Source organism: Balaenoptera musculus, chromosome 1 (genome assembly GCF_009873245.2).
Source record: "Balaenoptera musculus isolate JJ_BM4_2016_0621 chromosome 1, mBalMus1.pri.v3, whole genome shotgun sequence".
Classification (NCBI taxonomy): Eukaryota; Metazoa; Chordata; class Mammalia; order Artiodactyla; family Balaenopteridae; genus Balaenoptera; species Balaenoptera musculus.
Window position 1 is genome coordinate 151,274,074 of NC_045785.1, and position 25,716 is coordinate 151,299,789.

General features: G+C 52.0%; 1 protein-coding gene across 4 annotated transcripts in view; it reads right to left on the reverse strand.

Moving 5' to 3' along the window:
- The window catches only part of PIK3C2B (phosphatidylinositol-4-phosphate 3-kinase catalytic subunit type 2 beta), a 59,384-nt gene that overhangs the window by 18,348 nt on the left and 15,320 nt on the right, over positions 1-25,716 (reverse strand). Inside the window, exons 2-18 of one of the 4 annotated variants that reach the window (XM_036856436.1) lie at positions 20,644-21,664; positions 17,299-17,399; positions 16,556-16,710; positions 16,220-16,340; positions 13,133-13,244; positions 12,902-12,981; positions 12,451-12,514; positions 10,829-10,975; positions 10,155-10,188; positions 9,115-9,310; positions 8,763-8,891; positions 7,921-8,043; positions 4,319-4,486; positions 3,650-3,761; positions 2,645-2,680; positions 2,351-2,493; positions 861-1,049 (exon numbers count right to left, since the gene is read on the reverse strand). In XM_036856436.1, the coding sequence (XP_036712331.1) occupies positions 861-1,049; positions 2,351-2,493; positions 2,645-2,680; positions 3,650-3,761; positions 4,319-4,486; positions 7,921-8,043; positions 8,763-8,891; positions 9,115-9,310; positions 10,155-10,188; positions 10,829-10,975; positions 12,451-12,514; positions 12,902-12,981; positions 13,133-13,244; positions 16,220-16,340; positions 16,556-16,710; positions 17,299-17,399; positions 20,644-21,576 (2,843 nt within the window). In that variant the 5' untranslated portion in view covers positions 21,577-21,664. Of the gene's footprint in view, positions 1-860; positions 1,050-2,350; positions 2,494-2,617; positions 2,681-3,649; positions 3,762-4,318; positions 4,487-7,920; positions 8,044-8,762; positions 8,892-9,114; positions 9,311-10,154; positions 10,189-10,828; positions 10,976-12,450; positions 12,515-12,901; positions 12,982-13,132; positions 13,245-16,219; positions 16,341-16,555; positions 16,711-17,298; positions 17,400-20,643; positions 21,665-25,716 lie in introns of all 4 variants that reach the window. The other 3 variants (XM_036856428.1, XM_036856441.1, XM_036856450.1) reach the window with 3 other exon arrangements.

Sequence of the window (25,716 nt, forward strand, 5' to 3'; positions counted from 1 at the left end):
GAACCCGTGTCGCCTGCATTGGCAGGCAGATTCTCAACCACTGCGCCACCAGGGAAGCCCGGTACCATCCTTTTAATGCAAAGCTTGCCAGGCAAATAACAGAGATCATGAAATTATATATAAGCCAGTACACCTAGCCAGAATTAGTTTAGCAGAGATTAGCAAAACCCTTGCCTCAAAAAGTCCTGAAGGCAAAATACGTGGATCAGGTACATTTTAATTACTAAGAGTGGTAGAAAATAAACCAAGAACATTGGGTACGATCTAGGGGTTTGAGACTGGGAGCTGTGTCCCCAGAGGAATGAAGGAAGAGAGGACTGTAAGAGCAGAACTTTCTAAGTGATAAGGTTTGGGTTACACAGGAGTGTGCATATGTCAAACCTCAGCAAATGTACACATAAGGCTTGGGCATTTACTTATATGTAAATTTTGTCTCAAAAGAAAAAAACGTAAACAAACATTGAGCTCTAGTTAATGTTATGCTTGCTAAAGTATTTAGGAAGGAGTTATGATGTCTCAATTCACTTCAAAATGCATAAAAAAATAAGATGTATTGATGGACAGTATAAACACATAAAGCAAATATAACAAATGCAAATGGTTAGAATTTAGGTGGTGGGAATATGGATGTTCACTATTAAATTCTCAGTTTTGTTGTATGTTTGAAAAATGTTCATAATATAACATGGGGGGTGGGGATGGAATAAAATAAAGAAAGAGAAAAGGAGAAGTGGAAAAACCCTGAATTTCCATGCCCACTTGACCATTCTCCCCAGGGCTGGCCAGATCAGTGATGGGCAGTGCCAAGCCCTGGCTTCTGGAAGGACACGTGGTCAGGAAAGGTGGGTGTTACAACTCACGTGGCATGCAGGAGCCCCAGGGCATCCTGGTGGTTCATGTGGGTCCACTGCTTCAGGAGAGCGTAGATGTCGGGCAGGCAAGCCCACTCCCAGCTGGGGGCGCTAGCGAGCACCAGGGGGAGTGAGCTCACCTCCGAGTGGCAATAATACCGCTTCTCCCACAGGCTCTTTTTGTCAGCATCAGTGAGCCTGGGGGTGGAAGTGGTAGGGGGAGGTGAGAGAGACAGCAGAGTCAGCCAGAGGGTAAGGTACTCACGCTCCAAGAGAATGCTACACACTCCAATTCAGTAGTTCCCAAACTTTGCTGCATGTTACAATCACCTGAGGAGCTTTGTAAATGCCTCTTGTCCAGGCTACACCCAAAACCAGTTAAGTCAGAATGTCTGGGGAAGGCAGGCATCGGTAATTTTAAAAATATCCCTAAGTGATTGCAATGTGTGAAGCAAACTCTGGGAGCCAGGGTCCAAATCACATCTTTGATCCTTGACTCAGGGACATCTCACACCAAGGCAGCATGCAGGGGCCAAGGGCACCGAATTTGCTACCCCTCCTGAGGATGCCCGTAGGACATCACTCCCAAGTAGAGCCACCAGAGGGCAGTGGTCCCCACTACTCAGGGTCTGGGCAGCTGAGAGGCCTCCTGGGGCTTCCTGGGGCCAGCTGGAGGTTTTATAGGACCTGCAGCTAATTGGGCCTTGCCTGAGATCAGGTGTCTAATGGGAGAAGGGAGCTGAGGGGCTAATGAAGCAAGGGGTCAGCAGAGGAGTGGGGGCAGGGGAGGTCTGCAGTCACTCAGTGATTCTCGCTGCCCTGGGTGAGACACGAGGGAGAGAGATGAGCCCCATCTCTCTCATTTCCCCCAACCACCACATGCAAGGGCCATGCAGGAGCCAGAGAGGTATACGAGAGAGCAGGCCGGGGAGGAGCCCAGATCCCACCAGCTCCTCCAGCCTCTTCAACCCTGGTGAGAGAAGCAGCCCCAAGGATGAGATCAGCTTGGACTCGCTTACCCCTGACAGCTGCCAGCTTGCCTTGACACCTGATCCCTTTTGGAAAGTGACAGGGCCAGAGAAATGCAAAGGCTGTGGGTGTGGAAGGGGCAGGAGGTGGGGGCAGGGTGGTAAGCATAGCAGCCAGCTGCCCCAATGGACAGCAAATAGTACACAGCTTATCTGGGGGTGGGGCAAAACTCTGGTCCTCTTGGCAAGCTGATTCTGGGCCAAGTCCTCATCATGGGGATGGGTGTTCCCAGATCTAATATCCTGACTGTCAGCTCTCCACTTTGCTTGAGGTCAGCTCATGAAAAACGTCTGGGGACTGCAGAGCCCTCTCTCCACCACTTCCTGCCTAGGCGGCAATGCCCACCCTATCCCACCTCGACTCCCAAAGCAGGAGGACAGGGACCTGCTGGGAGGTAAGAGAAGGTCAGTTAGAACTCGAGAGACTTAGTGGAGGCCCGAGTCACACATGGGGGATGCCCTGGGCCTCACCAGTACAGTGACTCCTTCTGCATGATGTTTTTAAGCACGTGTTGGTCTTCCTCCCGGAGGCTGCCAAACTCATAGCGGGGGCTGAACTTGTCTCCAGCGGGGCTGGTGAACTTGATGTCGAAGGCCGAGGTGGGAAAGTCAATCTAGGAGATGACATCAGGGAAGTGAGGAGAGAGAACAGCAAGCTGGGTGGGGCTGCCACCTACCTGGGTCTCCAGCTCTTCTTTTACCCACCAGCCTTCCTGCCTCCCTTCCCCCCTCCCTTACCCTCAGATTCTTTGTCTGTAAAATAACCTTGTTGGACTTGGTGATCGCTAAAGTCCCTTCCAGCTATAACTTCCAGCGAAAAATGAGAAGGAAACAAAGAGAGAGAAAGAAAAACGGTCAAGTGAGGAAGAGGTTGGGCTGAGATGCATCTAGGTGAGGGGACTGGCCCCAGGCCAAACTCTGAACAGAAGCGTCATTAGGCTGAGCCACTGGGAGCCTCCACGCTGAGGTTGGGGAGCCTTCAGTGTGGTCTTGGAGGGCACTTTCCTCATGGAAAGTGGGACCACATGCCAGGTGAGAGCTCTGCCAACTCTGAAGCCTGCAATGCTGGGTTCCCTTGCTCTCTGCTGCCATGTTCATCCTTCTAAAATGGATGTCAGAGCTCAGGGAGCCAGTCCTCAAAGGGAGTTCCACATTCTTTCATTCAAGAAATGTTTATTGAACCCTAATATGTACCGAACATTGTTCTGGGCCCTGGGCACAGAGTAGTAAATAAGACAGGTAAAAACGTCTGCCTCTTGGAGCTTTCATTCTGTATCCACTTTGATATTCCATATTCCGTACCAAAGCATTTCATGACCACAAGAAAAGGAACCAGGAACGGTAACTAGACCTTGGACCTGACCAGCTCCTCCTCCTTTCCCCAGAGAATGGGTCCACCCCACTAGAGCACTGAGTGGCTGTGGGGAGGGCTTCCCCATGGGCCCCAAGAGGGGATGGCTCAGATTAGTAATATTAGGGTTCAATTTAAGGAACTCTGAAGAGCTGAGCCCTGGTTGGCAAGGGTCTCAGACCCTGCCTTCAGGCTCCTTGAAATCAGTTAACTTCAAGGAGATGGGACATAGCTTCCGCAGAACTTGCCCTCCCACTCTGGGTCTAACCATGTTCACCTAGCTGCTTCAGTCTCATCACCCCACGTGCAAAGTTCTGCACTTTCTCCTACTGCCCCAGCCCAAACCTCAAAGGGAAAACATGGAGCCAACTCTGGAGTGGTCCTGATGTGTTGGTGGGAGGGAGAGGCTGGGGTCTCACCTGCAGGATGACACTATCTGGCTGATGGAAATTAGGTGCACTCCAACGGGTACTGGGGCTTTCCTGTGTTGCTGGCCATAAGCCCAGAAGCTTCCGGCCACAGGTCAGGACTCTAAGGAGGATGGAAGGTGGGATAAGCCAACAAACCCAGTAGCTAAGGAGATGGTTCTCCTCCTGCTCCCCCTATCCAAAACTCTGCCTTTTCTGCTTGAAGCCACTGCCCAACTCCTCTCTCTCATTCTCCCCACAGACCATGGCCTTCTCTTTCTTCCACGTCCTATAAAAACCCACCCCCTCCAGGAAGCCTTCCTAAACTAACCACACCCTCCCTGGTCTGGATGACCTGGTGGCAGGGATGCCTTCATGACATAGAGAGCCCGACTGGATGACCTCTAAGGTCCTTCCAATGACAAGACCAGATGACGCTGCCTGAGCATGCATGTCCATGCCCCTTCCCACCAGTCCTGCCCAGTAGCTCTTGATTACATCAATTGTCTTGGCCACCAGTCCTGTGCCTTGGTCCTCTCCACCAGGGCTGGGACCCTCTGGACTCTGCCGGTGAGCCCCACTTGGCCAACCTGCCCAAGGGGCATTGGCCCGTGCAGCAGCCAGGCCTCTCTCCCTATCCCCTCCTCCCTGCCAAGGCCAAGCTGCCCTGGGCCCACATACTGCCTGAAGTTGAAGAGCGGAGCAGTGACCCAGCCCAGGGCTTCGGGCACCCGCCGCTGCTTATTGGACTCCGAGGAGCTCCCGGGTGGGGGGATGGGCAGAGCATAGAGAGTGGCACACAGCAGGGTCTCCCGAGGCAACCGGTTCACCTGCACAGGGAAGCAGATCCTAGGGCAGACAGGAAACCAAATCAGGAAGTGCCACCCCTGTGGCTTCCAGGGCCAGGTGGCCCAGGAAGTCAAGATGAGGCTGAGAACTTGGCCTCCCGATATGCTCCCTGGGTAAGCCTTCCTGCAGAACCAGGACAGATCCCAAACTGCAGGCAAAACCTCCACTCAATGCCTGCAGGAGCACAGTCTATATGTCTTTGCAGCCTCTTGGTAGAGTAAGACAAACATCCTCTGATTTTGAGGCTACCCACGGTGACCAGACAGAACTCACTTGGCCAGAGCCACCTAGAGTTCAGGTGTCTACATGCCCCATACTGTCAGCCATACTCCTTCCCTTGTTTTAGGATTTCTGCAGAGAGTCACCGAGAAGTTGCTCCTTTTGACAATCCTTCTCCATTGAACAATCCCCAGCCCTCCCCCACCTCTTCCAACTGAGAGCAGCCAGGAAGCAGCAGCATGATCTCTGCCTTCAGCGCACCCTCCCCCACAGCCCTCCCACCTGTCTGTCCTCCCGTGTCCCCTTCTTCTCCTAACCCACTGGACACAAATGTTTGTTCTCACCCCGAAACATTTTCAAAGCCAAAGGGATAAAAAGAAGGGGCTCCTCCAAGTCCCTGGGTAGTGAGAAAGCAAACTGGCAGGGCCCAGAGAACTGACACCAAAGCCCTTGCCAGTACCCAACCCAGATGGTCTCTCCCGGGCTCCCACGCCTGAATCACACCCGGCCACTCCCTCCAAGTTCAGGATAAGGACCTGGGGTGGGGTGGGTGGAGAGGGGAGGGGAGCTGTGGGAAGAGGGAGGACCCACATTACCTTTCGGGGAAGCTGTCCCTGGGCCAAAGTCCATACTGTCACACCCTTCTGGCCAGCCCAGGGCCCAGCAGCTTTTATGCCAGAGGGCACAGAGGCAGGGCGGCCACCCCCAAGGTTAGCAGTTTCATGATCAAGCAGCCTCCCTCCACCGCTGCCCTTCACTCCTCCAGGGGAATCTCCACGTAAGTGAGGCACTCCCTCCTTCCCGCCAGACTGGCAGGGCCCTGATCTGCCCCAGCTGCCTCTACCATGGGGGCCCACAGCTATAATTAGGACCCTGCCAGCAGCCAGCGTACATGCCAGGCCAGGGCTTCGCTAGAGTGGCAGAGCGAGGCTGCAGGGCCTATTTTGAGAGTTAGCTGACCCCATGCTGCTACAGTGAGGGAGACAATCAGCTGATCCCACAGCAAAGAGGAGACGGAGCTGGTCCTGATCCCTTTCTTTTCACCCAGGAAGAGGCTTCCAGCTGGGCATCCAGAGAAAAAGAGAGTGAGGAACCTTTCTAGCTGAAACCATAATGCCTAGAACCAACCAAGGGCCCCTTCTCCTCAGCCCTTGGGTATATCTGGTATTCTAAAGCCTCCCTCATGGACCTTCACCTGGGGTCAGTCAGGACAACCAGTAGGTTAGCTGTAGCCCTGAACTTCCTCCCTTCTGCAACCCATTCCTCAACAGCACATCACAGGGGCTGACTCCTCCAGGCAGCGTTCCTGGGATGTGCCGGTTCCAGTCCTGGTTCTCCCTCTCACAAGCTTGGGCAACTACTCACACCTCTGTGCCTCAGCTTCCTCATCAGTGAAAAGGGAGACATGGCTTCACTTGTGTGATGTGTGTATATACTGGGTGTTTTTTGCTATGTGACACTGTGGTTACTGCACTGGAACGGAGCTATATAAATTAGTACTTTCATGCACAAACATCCCCATGTGTCAGTCACTGTGTCAGTCACTCGGAACAGAGAAACCAGAATTGAGAGAGCTCAGAACACAACAAAGATGATAAAGAAGAAAGCAGTTATCATGTACTAGGTATTGTGCCAAGTACTTTACTTGCAATGTCCTAACTGCTCTCAAACAACCCTGTAGGGTAGGCCCTATTACTGTGTCCATTTTGGGTTGAATGACCTGCCCAAGGTTGCACCTACGGTGAGAAGGAGAGGATGATGGCACCCAAAGCCTACACTGTACTGCCTCCTCCCACATGCCTTGGTCTTGACCATGAAGGTGCCATGGGGCATCTGGAGGGGCAGCGCTGAGATGACACCCTCCCCAAGGCTCTAGGAAGGATAGCAGCCCTATGGGATTTGAGGCAGAGATTCAGACAGGGAGTAGAATGAGACCACAGAGCAGGCAGCTTGAGGTGGGACATGCTGGGCTGCTTCCACACCTCTGATACTCCGTGGGGAAAGGGTCTAAGGCTCATTGTGCGGTCTGCCTGGGCTGGAGTGCTGTAAAGCACGTAGTAATTGAGGCCAGAGAATCCCAAGGGGATGGTGAAATTCGGGAACCATTTAATGAAGCCATCCTCAGCCTCCAAGGAGTCTCTCCTGCTCTGATGGTTGTTTAATTAAAGGACTTTATTTATACCTTTATTGCTCTAAGAACCATAAACGTGTGAAGACAGGAGAAAAGGTCTGCCTCTCCCGTTGGCCATCTGTAAAATGGCCCACCTCTCCCAGGATTTCCACAGACTCTCCATCCACCTATTCTGGTATCCTTGGCCTCCCCAAGGACCCTCCTCAATCTCTTTAATCTGCACTCCAAATACTGAATTTGCAGTTCTGTTTTGCATATAAGGACTCAGAGATAAGTCAGTCTGGGAAAGTGAAGCTGCGGGGAGCAAACAAGGTGCTTCCTGACTGTCTGGAGGGAGGATGGAGCAGCACAGAAAAGGCACAAGGCGCACAAACTTCTGCAATGTCACCATCGAGGCACCCTGGCCTCCATTTCTTTCCTGTTTTGCTTGGCTGATGCCTACCTTCCGGACAGCAAATTACTGTTAATAAACGGTGGTTAATACTATCTTGTGCTTGTGTTTTCATGTTTATATTTATAACCTGTCTTACCTCATTTCAGTGCCACAACTGCCTCTGAGTTAAACAAATGTCCCCATTTTACAGTTTGAGAAACTGAGGCCCGAAGAGGCCAGAGAGAACATACGACTAGAGACAGAGCTAGAAGTAGAGCCTTATTCCTATAGCTCTAAGCCCATTAGTCTTCCCTCTAGGCAGCCTGCCCTTCCAGATCTATAAGGGAGAAAGCACAGTCTCATCTCCCTCTTCCACGGGAACTTTAGGAAGAAGGGAGAAGATGAGACTCCCTCAGACTAGTTAACCTTTTAAGGGAGACAAGATCAAAACAATGAATTATTATTAAAACTAATGTTTATATGGTCCTTCATGGTTTACAACAAGCCTTTATGGATACTTCTCATTGGAAACTCATAACAACTTGAGAGGTAGAAATTACACTTGTCCCCATTTAAGAGTTAGGGAAGTGGAGTCTCAAGAGTCTGAATGGCTTGTTTGGTTAGGGTTCGTGACAGAGCCTGGTTTAATCTGGGCATTCAGGAGGCTGAAAGGGTCTGCAGTGGGCACTGGAGCCTGGTGGGAGGTCTTACTGCTGGTCCCAGATGATGAGGTGGAAGAGGTACTTGGAGAAGTGAACCCTTCGGGTCCGCTGGGGGCTGCACAGCTCCTTGCCGCCATGGCTGAGGGAGCAGGAGAGGTAGAACTCTTCATAGCTACAAGAGAAAGGGCGTAGGTCAGGACACTCAGCTCCCAGACCTCATCTCAGTCACCCGAACTATGCCAAACTCCACTTCCCCTGTAAAACTCTTGATCAGTGGGACTGGAACATGGGGTCAAGGGACAGGACAGCCAAATTGGATTTGCGGAAGTGTGCTCCGGGAAAAGCAACTCGATCTGGATCTCTCTGCCCAGTTTCAGGTTCCATGCTGAGCCCTTGGTTTTTCTCCCTTCTTTATTGGGAAGTAGCCATGCAGCCTCCTCCTTAGAACCAGCTCCAGCCCATGGGGTTTCCGGGGGCGCGCCTGCGCACATGCGCATGCGCAGGTGAGAAGCGTGGGGGATGAAAAACGACATATGCTGAAATGAATGCCAACACATGGGAGTCCCTGCGGCTCGTGACAGGTGCCTGACAGAAGAGGTCAGAGAAGGCCCTGGTTTCCCAGGCTGCCTCCTTTGTTCTCTGCCAATCGCCCAGAGGAATACATTAAGTGAGGAACAAAGAGAGAAGGGGAAGGGAGGGGGAGGGGGTCTGGGAAGAGAGGGGCGGGGGTCGGGTGGAGCCAAAGGCCTATTCCCCCAGGCCTGGGATGCTGGGGGACCCTGAGAGGAGCTCAGGATTACCAAGTTAACGTCCTCCTCCACCCACCCTTGCAGGCCTAGGGAACTCCAGACAAAGGGTCATCTCCCACCTCCCCGCCCCCTCCCACTGTACATCTGCAGGGGAGTGCAGTCATTGGCCGTGAGGCGTTCACTCAGATCTGGGAAGGGGCCATCTGTCGCAGCAGCGTCTCCATCAGCTGGCCTTGGATGGGAGGGGGCAGGGATGCCTAAGCAGCCATCACTGAGAGGGAATGACAAGATCTGACCACTGCTGCCTTTTCTCTCTCCTCTGGGATGTCCCAGCCCACGTCTGTCTCCCTCTCAGTGGGCTCATCCCCTCAGCCACAGTGCACCATAATGCCACAGATCCTAAATTTAGGACAGTGGGGTCACTTGCAGACAGAAAAAGCCATCTGAAGTCTAACTCAGCTTGCTCCCTATAGGCCATTCAGCCCAGTGCTCACCTGGTAGCCCACATGATGGGGATGCGGTGGGTGGCATAGACCGTAAAGGCCAGGGACCCAAAAAAATGGCAGGCCTCCTGGACCAGATCATGCTTGTGGCTCCCGTGCACTGCTGTCTGGAAGTCTGCATTGAACGTGTTGCAGTACAGCTCCACCAGGTCCAAGATGGCAGCTGTCAGGGCTTCCACAACCTTCTCTGTGAAAGGAAGGGGACAGAAGGAAGAATAGTGAGGCTTCAACAAGCCCCATCTTATTGTCATGGCACTGGCTAAGATGGGATACCCTAGGACAGTAGTCCCCAAATGCCAGTCACCCATCTGTGATGAAATGAAGAAAAAGCAGGAGCGTGTCATGAACTTCTCATAAAATGACAGATACTCAATTTTAAACATTGTCCTTATTTTTACGTATTGCTACTAATTTAGTGCAAAATGTCCTTTCTTTCAGGAAGTAGTGGGAATAATAGTTACTAGTTACTTAAAAGAAGTCATTGCTTAGTAAAATAAAAACTGATAATTCTATGTTGGTCCCCAAAATAATGCTTTTTGGTCCACGAAATCTGAAACACTGGGAATCACTGACCAAGGATCCTAGAGATATGAGCTTTGTAGGGCAACATTCTGCTTGAAAGACTTAAGGGGGAATCCTAGGGAAAAACTCTTTATCACCATCTCCCCAGGCCCCTTCAAAGTTGGAACCACAGGGGTTATGAGCTCACAACCTACCCAAGTGAAAGTTTTTCCATCTGGAACCCAGGGCTAACTCTGTCCCACCACGCCTACCCTCACACTTGCACCACCTCATCACCATCTCCCAGGGACACCACAGGAATAACTAGTAAAAATAACAAGAAAACATTTTGTGGAAAGAAATGTGCTCTCCAGCTGCGTCCATGCCTCATATAGGAAAACACATACACACATACACACACAGAGGCAGACCCGGACCCATAAATCAATGGGGCCAGGGAGAAAAAGGAATCTGGGCAGAGACTGCAGTTTTCAGCTGCCCCTTCTGGATGAAGAGAGCAGCTCCCTTACCTCGGTTTTCCCTCACAGCCAAGACGGTGGGATCCTATTGGGGAAAAAGGAGAGGGAGGGGAGCTTCAGGGCCATGGCCTTTTCCATCACAGCTGGAAGAAGGGCTTTTCACAGCTGTGCTCACCTGGACCAGACTGGACCGAAATTTGAGGAGCAGAGGCTCCCCAGGGAGGATAGAGTAACAGTTTGTACCAGATTCGTGTGATGGACAGTGAACCAGACCAAGGATAAAATCATCGTGTCCACCCAAATGAAACACGCCAGCCCTCAGGCCACCCCACTACAGATCACAGCACCTATCGTGCTGGCTGGCCCCGTCTGCACAGCACACAGCCCCCACTGCGGAGTCCCAAATCCCCGGCTCGGGGCAGATTTTGGTCTCGCACCCTGCTGGGTGCGAAAACTGCCAGGCAGTGCCTCAGTGACTGTGAACAAAGCCTTTGCTGGCCTGGGATCCCGGCAACCAGTCCTGGGGGCAGATCCTAGCCCACTCTCATCCTCAGGAAGAGGTGACAGACTTGGCATCCATTTCCCAAAAACTCTGTGACTAAATGTTCAAACATAAAAGATGGAGGTTGAGAGAAGAGCCTTTTAGTAAATAGACACCTAGTCACCTAGTGTCCGGGGAATATTCGTCTCCTCCTTCCCCACGCTAGTGCTCTGGGCCCCGTTACCTTCTGAATTTTAGGCTTCATTCGGGAAGGGCAGGGGGGCAGCTGGTTGAGAGCGTTGGTGATCTCAGGGGTTTCCACAGCGGCTAGGGCGTTGCAGATGGCCTTGACGGACTGGACCACCCTGTCGGCCTTCAGTGGAAAGTCCCCCTGTGGGAGGCGGCACAGTGAGGCTGGCAGGCTAGCACTCAGCCTCCAGCACCCACAGTGTTGAAGGAATGGGCCGGGAGGAGTAGTGGCTCATGACCCTCAGGAATAACCAGTGGAATCCATGCTTGATTTTCAAACATCCAGCATTAGTGAACCACACACAGCTCCTGCTGAATTAAAGGAGCCAAGCCCACGTTCCCCAGCGCTTTCAGCCACCCTGCCTGCACCTCCTCTTATTCCCAGCCTCCCTCTGTCCACTACAGTCTGCTTATACTATACAAACACATGCAGGGTCTCCCCCAGAGACATGCAGTTTTAATAAAATCAATCCACAGGGACTAGCAGGGGGACCAAAGAGATCACACGGAGGGCCCACTTGCCCACGCAGCCTTATTTCTCCTACTACTGTCAAGAATGTCCAGATAGGTCTCATCTCAGACCATGGCCATGCCCTGCCCTCTGCACTTTGGCTCTGCAGTTTTCTCATTTGGAATCCCCTTACCTGTCCTACCCTGATTACCTAAGTAAATGCAAATCACGGACCAGCTAAACTCCACCCTCCTTCCCAAAGCCTTCCCTGGACAGTCCCCCTCTCTATCACTCTCCAAGAGCCCCTGATTAACTCATTACCAACCTGTCCTGTCTACTAATAGCTTTACGTTACTATTCCATTTTTCTGGCAGGAACACAAGCTCCCTGAAGGCTAAGACGATTCTTATGCTTCTCCATCCACAGTAGCCATTAACAGAGGGCCAGAATAGTGCAAAAACAGGTGTTCAGAGAACTCCCCTCTCATCACAGTAAATTTTCAAGCAGAGGCTGCTAGAGAAGGGATTCTGGTAGTCGGTGGAGGGCTGAGCTAGATACAAAGCTGAACTCTCCCAAAAGGATGACCGCTATAACAGCATCAGTGAGACAGGGATTGTTTTTGAAGATCACTGTCTGATTTTCTTCAGCTTCACGACATGTGGAGCAAATGTTAATTCTCATGGTTTTGAGGCTTAAAACTCCATGTGAATCCAAGTAAGGAGAGTCCTGGCCCTTCCCTACCTTGGGAACCCTCCACCTCCTGACGGTTTTCCACCTGTGACACCAGCACCTCAGAACCTCTCAAATCAGAGGTTCCTGGGCCTTGCTCACAGGATGCACACTCCAGTGCACATTCAAGTTCAGCAGCGGGGCGACAACTCTATGTCCCTTAGCTTTGAAGATGCCCTACTCCAGAGATAGGATCAGGGCACGGTTCCTGACCTACTTCTACAGAGGAGCAGAACCCTTCTATACACACTTGCCAGCTGCCCAAGAGCTGGCAGTCTTGGTTTGCCCACGTGCTAAGGGAATGAAAAAAAGTGCTCTGCTAATAGATTTTCAGTATCTACTCCAGATCCCTTTAGTGTTAGCTGATCCCAGGAGGACTGGAGGAGAGGAAGGGAGGAGATTTGGGCAGCTGGGCCAGCCCCAGAATTTGTACTCACATCAGCCAACAGGAAGGCATCCACCTCATTGTGGTAAGTGTCAAACAGAAGACTCAGGGCCTGCCTGGGGAGTTGGGGACAGGGAAAGGTCATAGAAGATGTCAGAACAGACCCAGTGTACTGGAAGACCCATCCTCTCCCTCCTTCTCCACAGCTCAGGAATCAGACTCTGGTTTAAAGGGGTTCCCACTCTTCCCTTATGTCCCATGAAGACTGAAGGCTGGCAAGTCCTTTCTAGTTGGCCACCTTTTACCTGGAGAATGTGGCAAAGTACTAGAGGGAAGAGATGTAGCATACCCTGAAGTGGGGATCTTCTCCTCTAAGACTCTTGGGCCCCATCCCCAACACCTGCAAGAACCCCCGGCCCTGGCATAAAGGCAAGTAAGGGTATCTGCTAGGGTCCCCTCATGGTTCCTGCTTGGGCCACATCCAAGATGGTACCCACTCTCACCTGCTGATGGTCTGCTTGACTGGCCTCTCTTGCAGATGGATGAGGTAGTTCAAGGTGGAGGGGCTCTGGTCATCATTCACCTGTGTAAGAAGTGCCCTATTCAGAGAAGGGTGGTGCCTGTATCACAGCTCAGTGCTCCTACCGCATGTCCACCCAATGTATTCCATATCACCCTCTGCCCACTACCTCCCCATCCCTATGCAGCCATCAGCCTCCCCACCACACACGAACCGTCCGGGCCAGGTCACCGCGTACAGCTTTCTGCTCCATCAGCTGTAGCCGAATGTCGATGTCAAACTTTCGACAGTATTGAATATACTCGTGGCTGCCCAGGGCGTGCTTGCTGGTGGGACAGGGGGACAAGGCCGTTAGCATTCTGGGAACTCACTGGGACTTTCAAGGGAAATGCATACCTTAGCCTCAGGGAGAGAGAAACAGGAGGAAGGGGGAGGAAAGGTGAAGGGGGAGTATACCTGTGATGTACCCCCACCTTAGCTCTTGGGAGATGTCATGGTAGAGCTTGGGGAAAGAAACAGAGGTCTGTCTAAAGAAATGCCACCTATTACATTTAACCCTTGGTCTGTACAAACAATGACTTTCCTAGGTATTTATTACCATTATCACTGGTTCACTTTAGGGGTGGGAACTTCTGGAGGGAGTGGGGAACAGAGAGATTTCTCAGGGGCAGTGTTTAAACCCCATCCTCTTGGCATTGGTACATAGGACACGACAGAAGCCAGCCTGTGCTCAGGCTCGGGTGTGGAGCTCAATGGGTCACACTCTCCCCCCAACACTGTGATCCTAAGTCTCACATCCCCCACCATTACCAACTGGGTGCTGAGACCAACCAACCAAACCCACCAAGATTCCAGGTCTATTATCCCCAACTCATCAAAGTTCTGCTTCTCACCTCCCTCTGTGGGTCCTGCGATCGTGAATAACAATGTAAATCTCTACAGACTACCAGCATGCTATTCCCACTGCTCAGGTGAGACCCCCGCCCCCCCACCCCAAGTTTCAGAGAAGGGGGCTTAGGGAGTCCCTCGGTGATCCAGCCCCTTCCTCCCTCCAGATCACACCTTAGTCAGAAAGGAAGCCGAGGAGAAGGGGCAGGCTGAGTCCCACCTGCAGGCCAGCACTGCAGGCCTGGGCCATGTCCCAGCAGCTGGGTAACAGAAGCCGGAAAGGGACTTCCTTCCTCAGCAGAGCTGGGAATCTAGGCCAGAAATGGAGAGGAGAGGAGCAAAGCATAGGGCTCTGTGCAGAAGCCGACAGAGGTGCCTGGGCCGGAGGCCAGTCCAGTCCAGCTAGGACGTAAGTGGGTTTTCCACATCCGGAGGTGCCAAGCCTCTGATTTAGACCCCAACCTGCTAAGACTGAGCTGCAGCCAAAACCTGGGGGTGGGAGAGGCTGGGCTGTGGGGTGGGGCTGGTGGGAGTGCCCCGGGAGGAAGGAAGAGTGTGTCAGGGGTGGGGGAGGTGGCAGGAAACCCAATCCTCCCCGGGGACTGTCTCAAGGTTCTTATCTGAGAGCAGCCTGCATCCTGGACCTGCCACTCCCCCTCAGCGTCAGCCCCTTTTCTAAGCAAGGGTAGGAAACACAGGGCCTCCTTGGGAGCTAGCAGCTTTCTGGAACCCCCAGAGGGTCCTTTCCACCCCCACCCAAGGCAGCTATCTTGTGCTCAGGGGTCTGGGCTTTTCTGTTGCATGGGAGGGAAGAGAAGAGCCTTGGCGGAGGAGGGGGCTCCTGGACCAAGAGTGATGGACACAGGTCCTCCGGGGACTTGCTTGACCTTCTCTGTGGAAGGCCTTCCTCTGTGTGCATTCAAGTTAGAGTGGGAGAGGCATGACCCTAGGACCAAAAATCCTTCTCCACCTCCCCTGGAACACTCCACCTGGGTCTTGGCAAGATGTCAGAAGCTGACGGCTTATCTACCACCTCTGGACTTGGGGGCTCAAGGACTAGGGGGCTGCAAGGGAAATGACAGTATCCATCTAATCCGCATCCTCTCTTTGGACTGGTCCTTCCCTGGGAATATTTACTGATTGCTCATTGGGTCATTCACATATTTAACCCTTGCTACATTTTACAGAAGAAGCTGAGGGTCAGAGCTCCACAACTAGCAAGTGGCAGCTGGAACCCAAACCAGCTGTGTTGATGTGACCCATTGTGCCCCTTGCTCCCTTACAACAGTGGCAGGTGCTCTTCACCAGGAGCCCCTGAGTCTGGGGCCCCTTCTATTCCTCTAGGGGAGAGCGATACACATTTGAACTGTGCTGCCTGGAGTTGTGCCACGTAGGGCCCTGCCCCCTTCTTTTCTCTCAGTTTTCCAGTTGAGAGCACAGAGTCCAGGAAGGGCCCACAATATCCCTAAGGTTAAAGAAACCAGCCAAGAACTGCTCTAGCCATAGATCAACCATCCTTGCATCTAGACCTGCATATAAGAGAAAGAGCAAGGGGTGGCCCTCATCGCGCACTCCTCAGACCTGAGATGCCGGCCTCTCCTTCCCCACTCCCAAGATCTGCTTCACCAAGTGGCCAGTAGTAGTGGGCAGTAGGCAACTGGAAGCTTAGGGCGGAAAGCAGCTCTCTTTATTTCCTTATCCGCTGCCCTCTGGCTGACTCTACAGCCTGCCACACAGCTGTACCACCTGAGGGGTACAATCCCCCTTCCCACCACCCCAGCACCCCAGAGTCCCAAGGCAGTGGAAAGGGGATTGCTGCCACTGGTCCACATCAGACTTTCCAGGGAGGCTGCTCCCTGCAGAGGGCACTGGATGTACAGGAGCTGGAGGCGAGCCTTTGCTAAGGAGGATAACCAGCTGCACATGCCAGCGGGGGAAAGGCTTGTCGGCAGGGGAAGGGGGAGGAGAGAGCAACTGTGATTTTTACCGCTATTTCCACAGGGCGCTTCTGCCCAGTCCTCCTCCTGCCCTTGGCCATAAAGACCCCACACATAATCTAGGGCGGGAGAAGCTACCCTACACAGTTCCCCCGCCCCCATACACACACCCCTCCACACGCAGAAGTCTGCAAGCAGATACAACTCAGTCTTTGCCTAATCCCAGTTCCAAGCTCTTTCCACAGCAGATTTGGCTCAGGAAGCCAGCCAATCCCGCTGGAAGATCGAGCTCCTGGGGAAAGTACGACGTGGCTGACAGTATGCCCAGAAAGCAGGAGTCCTGGCTGTGGGATTGGCAGGGAGCTGCCAGCCCCAGGCCTCGAGCCCAGCACCACCCCGGTGAAGCCCCCTCATAATCCTACTACCTAGAAGGCAGGTGCCACTTCCTGCCCGCTTGTCCCCACCAGGGCACTCACTTCTGCAGGAATTCCTCCAGCCCACAGGGCTTTAGCACGAAGTCACCCACATCAACACCCCTCAGTTCATCATGGGTATAGCACAGGGTCTGGTAGATGAGCAAGTCTACAGTGGAGGAACCTGCAAAGGGTGAGGCAGGGGAAGCAATGAGGGGGGGCACTGGGGCAGGCGGGGCTCATCCTGGTCCCCTCCCCCAGAGCCATCAACAACCAGATAAAGCAGGCAAACACACAGTTTGGGGCTGGGAATCAACGGCAAAAGACCCCACATAGTCAAAACACCGTCACCCCTGCCCCACCTTTAGGGATGCTCACACCGACTCCCCACTAACTTACAGTTGCAGGTAAAAGTGAGCGGCTCCCGCAGGCTGTCACACAACACGGTCACCTTCAGGTTAACCTCATCCCCGAGGTGCTCCGGGCTTGGGGTGACAGTGCTCCAGACATACCCAGTTAGGGAGTAGTCTTGGACGTCAGAGCCAGATCGGAGGCTGTGCAGGAAGAGAGGGAGAAGGACCGTCGCTGTGCCTTCAGAAGAGAATGGTCAACAAGAGGCCTGCTGGGACCTCCCGTCCTGAGGCCCAGGGACCCCTCCGTCCCCACTCAGCCCGTGGGTCTGTGGGCCAGGATGGGGGCAGGGGGGAAGCAGCTGGGGGAAACCCTGTTCTTGGTACATCTGTTACAGTTGCAAAATGTTTCCCAAGCTGAGTTGAACATTAAGGATAGTTTTAAAACCACACAGCTTTCCATGGAAAAATTTTCCATTTCCTTTCTCTTTTAGCTCCAGATAAGATTACACTCTTATCTCCATCTGGGGTGTGTTTGTTCCTAAAGGCAACTGAGCCTGAAGTGATTGGAACAATTTGACTGTTAGATCGAGGTTTCCTGAATTTTGTCCAAACTGTGAAACTTCTAAGATTCCAAAAAGCCTGCAAATACCGGTTGCAGGAAGCATCCCATAGTTGTACATTGAGATGTATTAAATATGGCTCTTCTTCCTCCCTAGAAAGTTCTGAAAGGGGTGACTCTCCTCCCCAGCGCCCACAACCCTCCCCAACCCCCCAGTCTTTAACTCTTACATATCCAGCATGTGGCAGAAGGCAGCAATTTCCTCATCTCTCTCCTCTGAGACCTCAAACAACTCATGGCCATTGGCAACAGCGTGGGGCCGGGAGCCCACCTTTAAGAGAAGAACAACTTACTCAGTGCCTTTTCCCTCATGCCATCCCCTTCCCACAGGCTCCTAGGCCTAAACTCTTAAACTCTAGGTGTAAAGACTTTCCAGTGAAAGGGGCATAAAAAAAATGTGGGAAATCCAGGAATATATTTATCTGCCATCCTGGGAGACCAAGAGCCAAGTTGGAAGAGTACTTGACGCCTTAGCTGAGTCTGAAAGCCTGGGTGGGATGGACATGAGTGTGGCCGAACCTCCTTCCCGAGAGGCCAGTGTCTAATAAGCTCAACCCTGCAGGTCAGGTGGTTCCCGGCACGCTGGGCCGTGGGGCTGGCTTTCTGGGGGATGCTCCCAGAGGCGTGGCGGGGAGCTGAGCAGACAGCTGTTTTTCCCCGTCCCACCACTGAGGCCAGAGCAAGTGGGTTGCCCAAGCAGTCCCCAGGGAAGCTGAGCCCTGGGCAAAGCTTCAACATCCACAGTAAGCCCCAGGGACCCAACTCAGAGAGAGACCGAGAAACCGTGAATGGAGGCAATGATTCAAGACACACGTGCCTTCCCAGTCAGTACTACTGGAGGAAGAAAGCGCCAAAGCAGCTTTCTGGGCAGGAAAGAACCGGGTAGAAGGCTTAGCTCCTCCTGGCTCCCAAGTCTTCTGGTCCCCAACAGCTGGAATGTCAGGAAGCCTGCCTGGGCCCCACTTCCTGTCCAAGAACATGTGTGTGCTGGTGGGGATTCTCACAGACAAGACCTCAAACTGTCTCCCACCACAGAGCTCTTTTCAGTCCCCCATGAGGAGTTCTAAAGCAGCCCTCGAAACAAGGCCTGCAGCACAGCCGCGGGGAGGAGGAGCTGGTGCCTGGCAGGTTTCGGCCGGCCTGCCCAGAGCCACCAGGGGGGCCACCGCAAGGGAATGAAGCGACAGCTCTGACGGAGTGCCGGCCTGCATCCGGTAAAGGCGGATACTTCCGGGGAGACAGTCTGCACACACGCAACGCCTCACCTCTCAGCCTCCCCCTGGCTATTCTCCTGTCCTCCCCGCCCCTCGGGGCAGATGGCAGCAACTGAGCTCCTCATTTGAATATCCAGATTGTTTCCTCTGAGTGACCCTCTCTCATTGGCCTTGCTCCCCTGGGTGAGCATGGAGGGGGTGCAGAGAGGGGAGGGTAGCCGTGGGGGCAGTTGGCATGGGAGGCCCTGGCTCTGCCAAGTTCATGCCTGTGTCCCAGTCAAAACAATAGTACCACTGTCAGCAACTAACCCACAAAAGTGAGAGCGATAGAGAGAGCGACAGAGACAGACAGAGACAGAGAGACAGCGAGAGGAGGGGAAGGCAAGGAGGGTAGAGAACAGAGTGGCGACTGAGGGCCATTTTCATGCCTTTCAGTACCACTCACTGGCTCCATAAGAAAACAAAAGCCACTTACGTTTGCCCTGCTGGCAGGCCCTGATGGCATCGCCCAATGCTGGCTGGGGGCATCTGCGGGGCAGAGGCTGGCAGCAGGGGTACCAGGCTGGCATTTGGAGCCAACCATTTCCTTAGCTGGCTCCACAGGCCTGGGATAAGGTGGGTCCCTCCGGCTGGAAGCCCGGCGAAGGCGGGGCGGTGGTATGGGTCGAGAGCCCGAGGGGCTCCCCCTCCCAGTGGGATAAGCCCCTGCACCAAGCTGGGGTGGGGAAGACCAAGGCCGCATTTCCCCCTAAGAACTGGCAAGGGCTTTTTGCTTTGCCCTAGCTTCTTCAAGGAGACTCTGGACCAAGCTCCCTCCCAGAACTCTGATAACACACAGGGGATGGGGGAAGGGTGAGGGAGTGGGGGGGGAAGGGTGAGGGAGTGGGGGGGGAAGGGTGAGGGAGTGGGGGGAGCAGGAGACGGAGCCACAGAGGTGACCACCTACCAGGGTGGCCTGCCGCTGCGCAAGCAGGCCCAGCTGTGCAGAACAGAATCTCCCTGTCCCTATAAATAGCAGGAACAGCCCCACCTCTCAGAGCAAGGCCTTTAAAAAGCCCTGCGCTCTAGAGCTGTGACTTAACCCAGGAGCTGCCTCTGCTCTGGGGGACTCTCTTAGCCGAAGCACAGGAAGGAAGGACCACATGGCTTTTCCAGAGTTGTGAAGGATCCCAACTGCTGGGACACAAGGTGGGAACGCCCCAGTGTCCCTTAGACAATGAATAAGGAGGAAACAGGGAGGGAATGAGGTGGAAAGCTGTTAGGACAGAAGTCATCAGCCACAGGGGTGCCTCTTGACTCCCCCTGGGGCCAGGGTTTCCAAGTGCAAAACACAAAGCAGGCTTCAGGTCCCCGCCCATGGAGATGTTGCTGACACTTTTTAAACCAGAGAAAGATCAAAGCTGTCCTGGAACCTACGCCATGCTTCTGTGCAGAGAGTTTGCGATTTTATACTATATACTGATAAAAGTGAAATAATTACTGTCATACTGCATACTTTTTTCTTAACATTTTCACTGTGAAAAGAGATGGATGATGGTGAGGACTGAACAACGGTGTGAATGTACTTAATGCCACTGAATTGTATACTTACAATTGGTTAAGATAGTAAATTTTATGGTATGTATATTTTATCACAATGAGAGAGAGATGTGCGCGCGCGCGCGCACACACACACAGAGGACAGGGAGGAGAGAGACAGAGGGGGAGAGACAAAGGGAGGGAGAGAGAGACAGAGGGAGTAACGCAGAGAGAGCGAACGAGCGAGCCAGCGAGAACAATGGAGCTCTGGGATGAGACAGAACAGGGCTACGCCACTGCGGATCATCAGGCAGGGTTGCTGAGGGGTCTGGACCAGGGTCTGGGACTTAGTGAGCACTAAACATCGGTTAGTATCATGACTGAACCTCATCACCACGCAGCATTTTTGGCAGAGCAGAAAGTCAGAAAGCAGAAGGAACTCACCCCAGTGCACAAGGCCATTCAGCCATGCAGTCAACAGTGTATCCCCTCACCCCAGTTCTGTCCTTATATCACGAAGCGGGCATTCCAAAACGCCTGCCCCCAGAAGGACCATTTGGCCAAGATACACAAAACTGGCCCTGAAAAGGAGCCTTCTCTACGAGTGTCCCTCTTCCCTCCCCCACCACGGCCCGGGGGACCAATGTCAGAAGCAGAGGGCAGAAGAGGACTGAAGGGGTGAGTGTGGAGCAGATTGTGATTTGGACAGCAAAGAAGAAAGAGGGACTCTGTTTCTGAATGACAAGGGGAAAGGGGACAGAAGAAACACAATAAGGTCCTCACCGGAGCTGCAGAAATCTGGAGGTTCTTGCCAGGTGCCCCATTTTTCCGGTTGGCGTAGCGGGAGGTGTAGGTGCGGGGGGGCACCTGAGGGGGCATGGTCTTGCTCCGGGCCACAGGTTTTCCAGGAGTGTCCTTGCCAAAGTTCAGGAGTCCCCGGCCCTCCTTCCAGCCCCTGGTGGCATCCCACAGCATCTCTGCATCATAGGTTGACTTCAAGTTGAGCCGTGTAATGGCATCATTGATACCGTCATAGTCCATGGACCCCAGTAGGCGCCCTGGACCCCCACTTCCCAGCTCCTCTTCCTCTTCTAGGAGCCGATGCCCCAGCAGTTTGCCTGGAGGTTGTTCGACCAAAGAAAAAGTGTTGATGTCATTGGGCTGGGAGATCTTGGAGGATGAGGGGGACCCCTTTCTGGGAGGCAGGGGAGGAGTGTCCCAGATAGAGACTCGGGGAGGCAGAGGAGGTGGGGACAGTTTCTTAAAAGTGTCATCTGTGTCCCCCGGTCCTGAGGACAAAGAGAGCCCCCCATCTGAACCATCAAAAATGTAGAGATAGTCTCCGGCCAGGGAGCCTTTGGGCCAGGGATCTGGGCCAGGCTGGGAGCCCTGGGAGGTAGAGTGGTTGGGCAGCCCTTCCTGTGGGGAGAGCGAGTTGTAATTGAGGGTAGGGTCAGAGCCAGAAAGACCACGTAAGAGCTTGAGGTCCTTCCGCCTTCCCGCTGGCTTGCTGTAGAAGTCTAGGACGGGCTCATCCCAGCTGATGAGAGAGGGGTCTGTGTTCTGCTTGGCTCTGCTTTCCTCCTTGTCGTGCCGAAGCCGGGACAGAGCATCATACTCCATCTGCAGGGCTTCGGCCATGGCCAGCTCTTTGCGGCTGATGCCCACAGACTCCAGTGACTTCCAGTGTTCCCCACTGCCCTGAGTCGAAGACATGGTGAGGATGGGGGACAGAGGAAACAAGGAAGTCTTCTACTTCCTGGCAATGTCAGTTCTGCAGGGTTGTGGCATGGTGTCTGGGTACCTGCAAGTGAGGAGGAAAAATATCAATCATTCAGCCACAAAAAGAGACGTGTCAATAATCTGATTGGGTGACATAATCTGGGCCACTGCCTGTTTCTTGAGTGCCTACAACAGATGGAAAGAAACAGAAAGATAGAGAAAAAAAGAGATACCAAGACAACTTTATTTATCTATTACATTCATCCACACTTCAATGTATCTATACATGTTTCCATTTCTGGTCCCTAAATCCCATCCTCATCTCGCTCACAGGTACCCCGAAGAAAGAAGGAGGCACCTTGTATCAGCTAAGAGGAAAAGATGGAGACAAGGGCTCTTCAGTCAATTTAAAGAGGACAGCTCTCCAACGTGGATGGACCTAGAGATTATCATACTAAGCGAAGTAAGTCAGACAGAGAAAGACAAATACCATATGATATCACTTATATGTGGAATCTAAAATATGACACAAAGGAACATATCTATTAAACAGAAACAGACTCACAGACATAGAAAACAGACTTGTGGTTGCCAAGGGGGGCGCGGGTCGGGGGAGGTTTGGGAGTTTGGGATTAGCAGATGCAAACTATTATATATAGGATGAATAAACAACAAGGTCCTACTGTTATAGCACAGGGAACTATCATCAGTATCCTGTGATAAACCATAAGGGAAAAGAATATGAAAAGGAATATATATATGTATAACTGAGTCACTTTGCTGTACAGCAGAAATTAACACAACATTGTAAATCAACTATATTTCAATAAAAAAAATTTTTTTAATAAAATAAATAAAGAGGACAGCTCTCACACACTGCTGGTGGGGAATGTTAAATGGTACAACCACTTTGGAAAATAGGCAGCTTCTTGAAAAGGTAAACATCCACCTACCATATGACTCAACTATCCCACTCCTAATTACTTACCCAAGAAAAATGAAAGTATATGTCCACACAAAGACTTGTACATGAATATCCACAGCAGTCTTATCTGTAACATGAAAAAACTGGAGACAACCTAATGTCCATCAGCAGGTGAATGGATTAAAAAAATGTGATACGTCCAAACAACTGAATACTACTCAGCAACAAAAAGGAATTAATTATTGATACATGCAATAACATGGATGAATCTCAAAGTAACTATGTTGAGGAAAAGAAGTCAGACAAAAGAGTATGAGTGTGTAGGATTCCATTTATATAAAATTCTGGAAAATGAAAACTAATCTACAGTGACAGAAACAGATCAGTGGCTCTCTGGGAAGGGGTGGGAAGAGGGTTACAAAGGAGCACAAGGACACTTTGGGGACGAGGAAAATGTTCACTGTCTTGATTGTGGTTTCACGGGTATACACATATGTCAAAATTTATCAAGTTGCACACTTTAAATATGTACAATTTATTGTATGTCAACTATACCTCAATAAAGCTATAAATGAAAAGTACAACAAAGCCCTATGAAACAGCTACTCAGACTGCACTAAGATCCTCCCAAAATGCACCAATATGAGCAATAAAACAAAGCTTGCCAACAGGTGAGACCCGGGCACCTGATGGAGTACAGGTGTGCCGAAATACTGAGTTCCCTCAGCCCTTAGGAAGCCAGACAGGCAGATAACACCTGCCAGCCAGCTGCCTCTGGCCACGAGCAGCCCCTTCATTCACTCCAGTGTTGGTACCCTTTTCCTTTAGAAGCCGTGACGTGAAAAGGCACTGAAGGCACAGTTGCAACGAAAAGGCTAGCTGGCCCAGTGGTTCTCAACCCTGGCTGCACATTAGAAACAGGAATTTTTTAAAAGTACTGAAGCCCAGGTACTCTCAAGAGATTCTGATTTAATTGGTCTGCAGTAGGGCAGTGGTATTTTTTAAAACTCCCCAGGAGGTTCTAGCCTGTAGCTGAAGCTGAGAACCATGGACCTGTGTGTGTATGTGTTTCAGATTAGGTTGGGGCAGGTGCGTGTTTAGTAAGTGGTTTCTGACCCTTCTCACCAGCAGCTGCGAAGTTCATGATTTCATAAAATTATCAAAAAGCCTTCATTTTATTGTACTGTTACCCAGCAGGTAACAAACATATGAAGCACGTCCTTCCTCATGATTAGAAAATTGAAAGCATCAATAGGAAAAAAGTTCAGATAGATTCGTGGGTGGTAAGTTCCATCAGACCCCAAACAAGTTAGGACAAGAGTATCCCTTAACCTGAGGTGCCCTTCCAGGATCCTGGTGCATCCATCAGGCACACGCTGGCTCAGTGAGTCTTAGGAAGTATTTTCCCCAAAATGGAATAGCCCAAGCCCAGCTTCAGGGCATAACAAAGTGGCTCTCTGCTGATTTCTCTGCCTGTTGAGTTTCTCCATGCTTCAACAGCTCCTTATAGATTATTTTTTATCCACAGAGGGTAAGAGGGAGTCTTGCTATTTAAAATTCAAAGGAATTGGATGCGCAGATGAAGATACCCAGAACTTGGCTGCCCAGAGTTGGGAAACTGGGCCCAGGAAAAGGAGGGCCTAGTACTTTTGATGGGACACACAAGATAAATGCTCAAAGGTGAACTGAGATTAAGCCTTTTAATCCAGAGAACGACTGTATTTTCAGCCCCAAGCTGGGACAAGCAGAGTAGTAACACTGGCCTTAGCCAGGCACCACTGTGAAGAGAAAAACAGAGGCCATTGGAAATAATCTCTCTCGCCTTCCTGCCTCTCTTCCCTACTAACTTATCCACACTTGCATTTGGCCTCCCTTTTTTTTTTTTTTTTTAATTTATTTTATTTATTTTTTGGCTGTGTTGGGTCTTCGTTGCCGCGCGCGCTTTCTCTAGTTGTGGCGAGCGGGGGCTACTCTTCGTTGCAGTGTGCGGGCTTCTCATTGCAGTGGCTTCTCTTGTTGTGGAGCACGGGCTCTAGGCACGCGGGCTTCAGTAGCTGTGACGCATGGGCTCAGTAGTTGTGGCTCGTGGGCTCTAGAGCGCAGGCTCAGTAGTTGTGGCACATGGGCTTAGTTGCTCCGCGGCATGTGGGATCTTCCCAGATCAGGGCTCGAACCCGTGTCCCCTATATTGGCGGGTGGATTCTTAACCACTGCGCCACCAGGGAAATCCCTGGCTTCCCCTTCTTCCTTTTGGTCTCAGGGAAAGCAGGTCCCAGCCTCCCACTCTGGTAGAAGCCTCCAGGGCGCTTGCCCCACCCACTGGATCTCCTCCAGGATGATGCTCCACCAACTTCCCTTCCCTCTCCTGTACTTTCACCTCTTCTCCTTAACTGGGTCTCTCTCTTCAGCACATAAACACGATCAAGCTTCTTCTAGCCTTAAAAAGAAAAAGAAGGAACAAAAACCAGAACCCTACACCCTGAGCACCCTCTCTTGCCTTTCTGTCCTTCAGCTCATACCCTCCCTGTCCTTCCTTCCCTTCCCAGTCAAGCTTCACAGAAGACACATGATGTTTCTCAATTCTCCCTTATTTACTCTTCAACTCACTGTAATCTGACTTCTGCCCCCAACATTCCACTAAAATGCCCCAACAACAATGCCCAGGCCACCCGGTTCCACAGGCATTTCTATCTGCCCAGACATTGCTGCTGCACTTGGCTCTCAGACCACTCCCTTCTTCCTTACATCCTCCACCCCCTGGCTTCCATGACGCTACTTTTTCGTGTTCTCCACCTCTGTCATTGTCCTCCTCTTCCTTTGTCCACCCCTGAAATATTGGTGTTGGCTCAGGACTCCATTCTCAGCCTCTGTTAATGTGACAACCCCACTGGGCAGTCTCATCTGCTTCTCCCACTCACATCACGTGCGTGTTGATGATTCCAAATGTGTCTCTCCCCCATCAAGTTGATATGCCCACCCATATCTCAAAGCCCAGATGTTCAAAACTGAACTATCACCTTCTTATTTCCTTCCTACAACCTTCTCCTCCTTGCTCGTTCCCCATCTGGGTGAATGGCACCATCCAGTCACCCAAGCTAGGAACCCGACAGTCATCCTGGATTCCGCCTTCCTTTTCACCCCATATCCAATCACCAAGGCCTGCCAACTTTTCCTCTTAATACTTCCCAAATCTAGTCCTTCCTTCTATG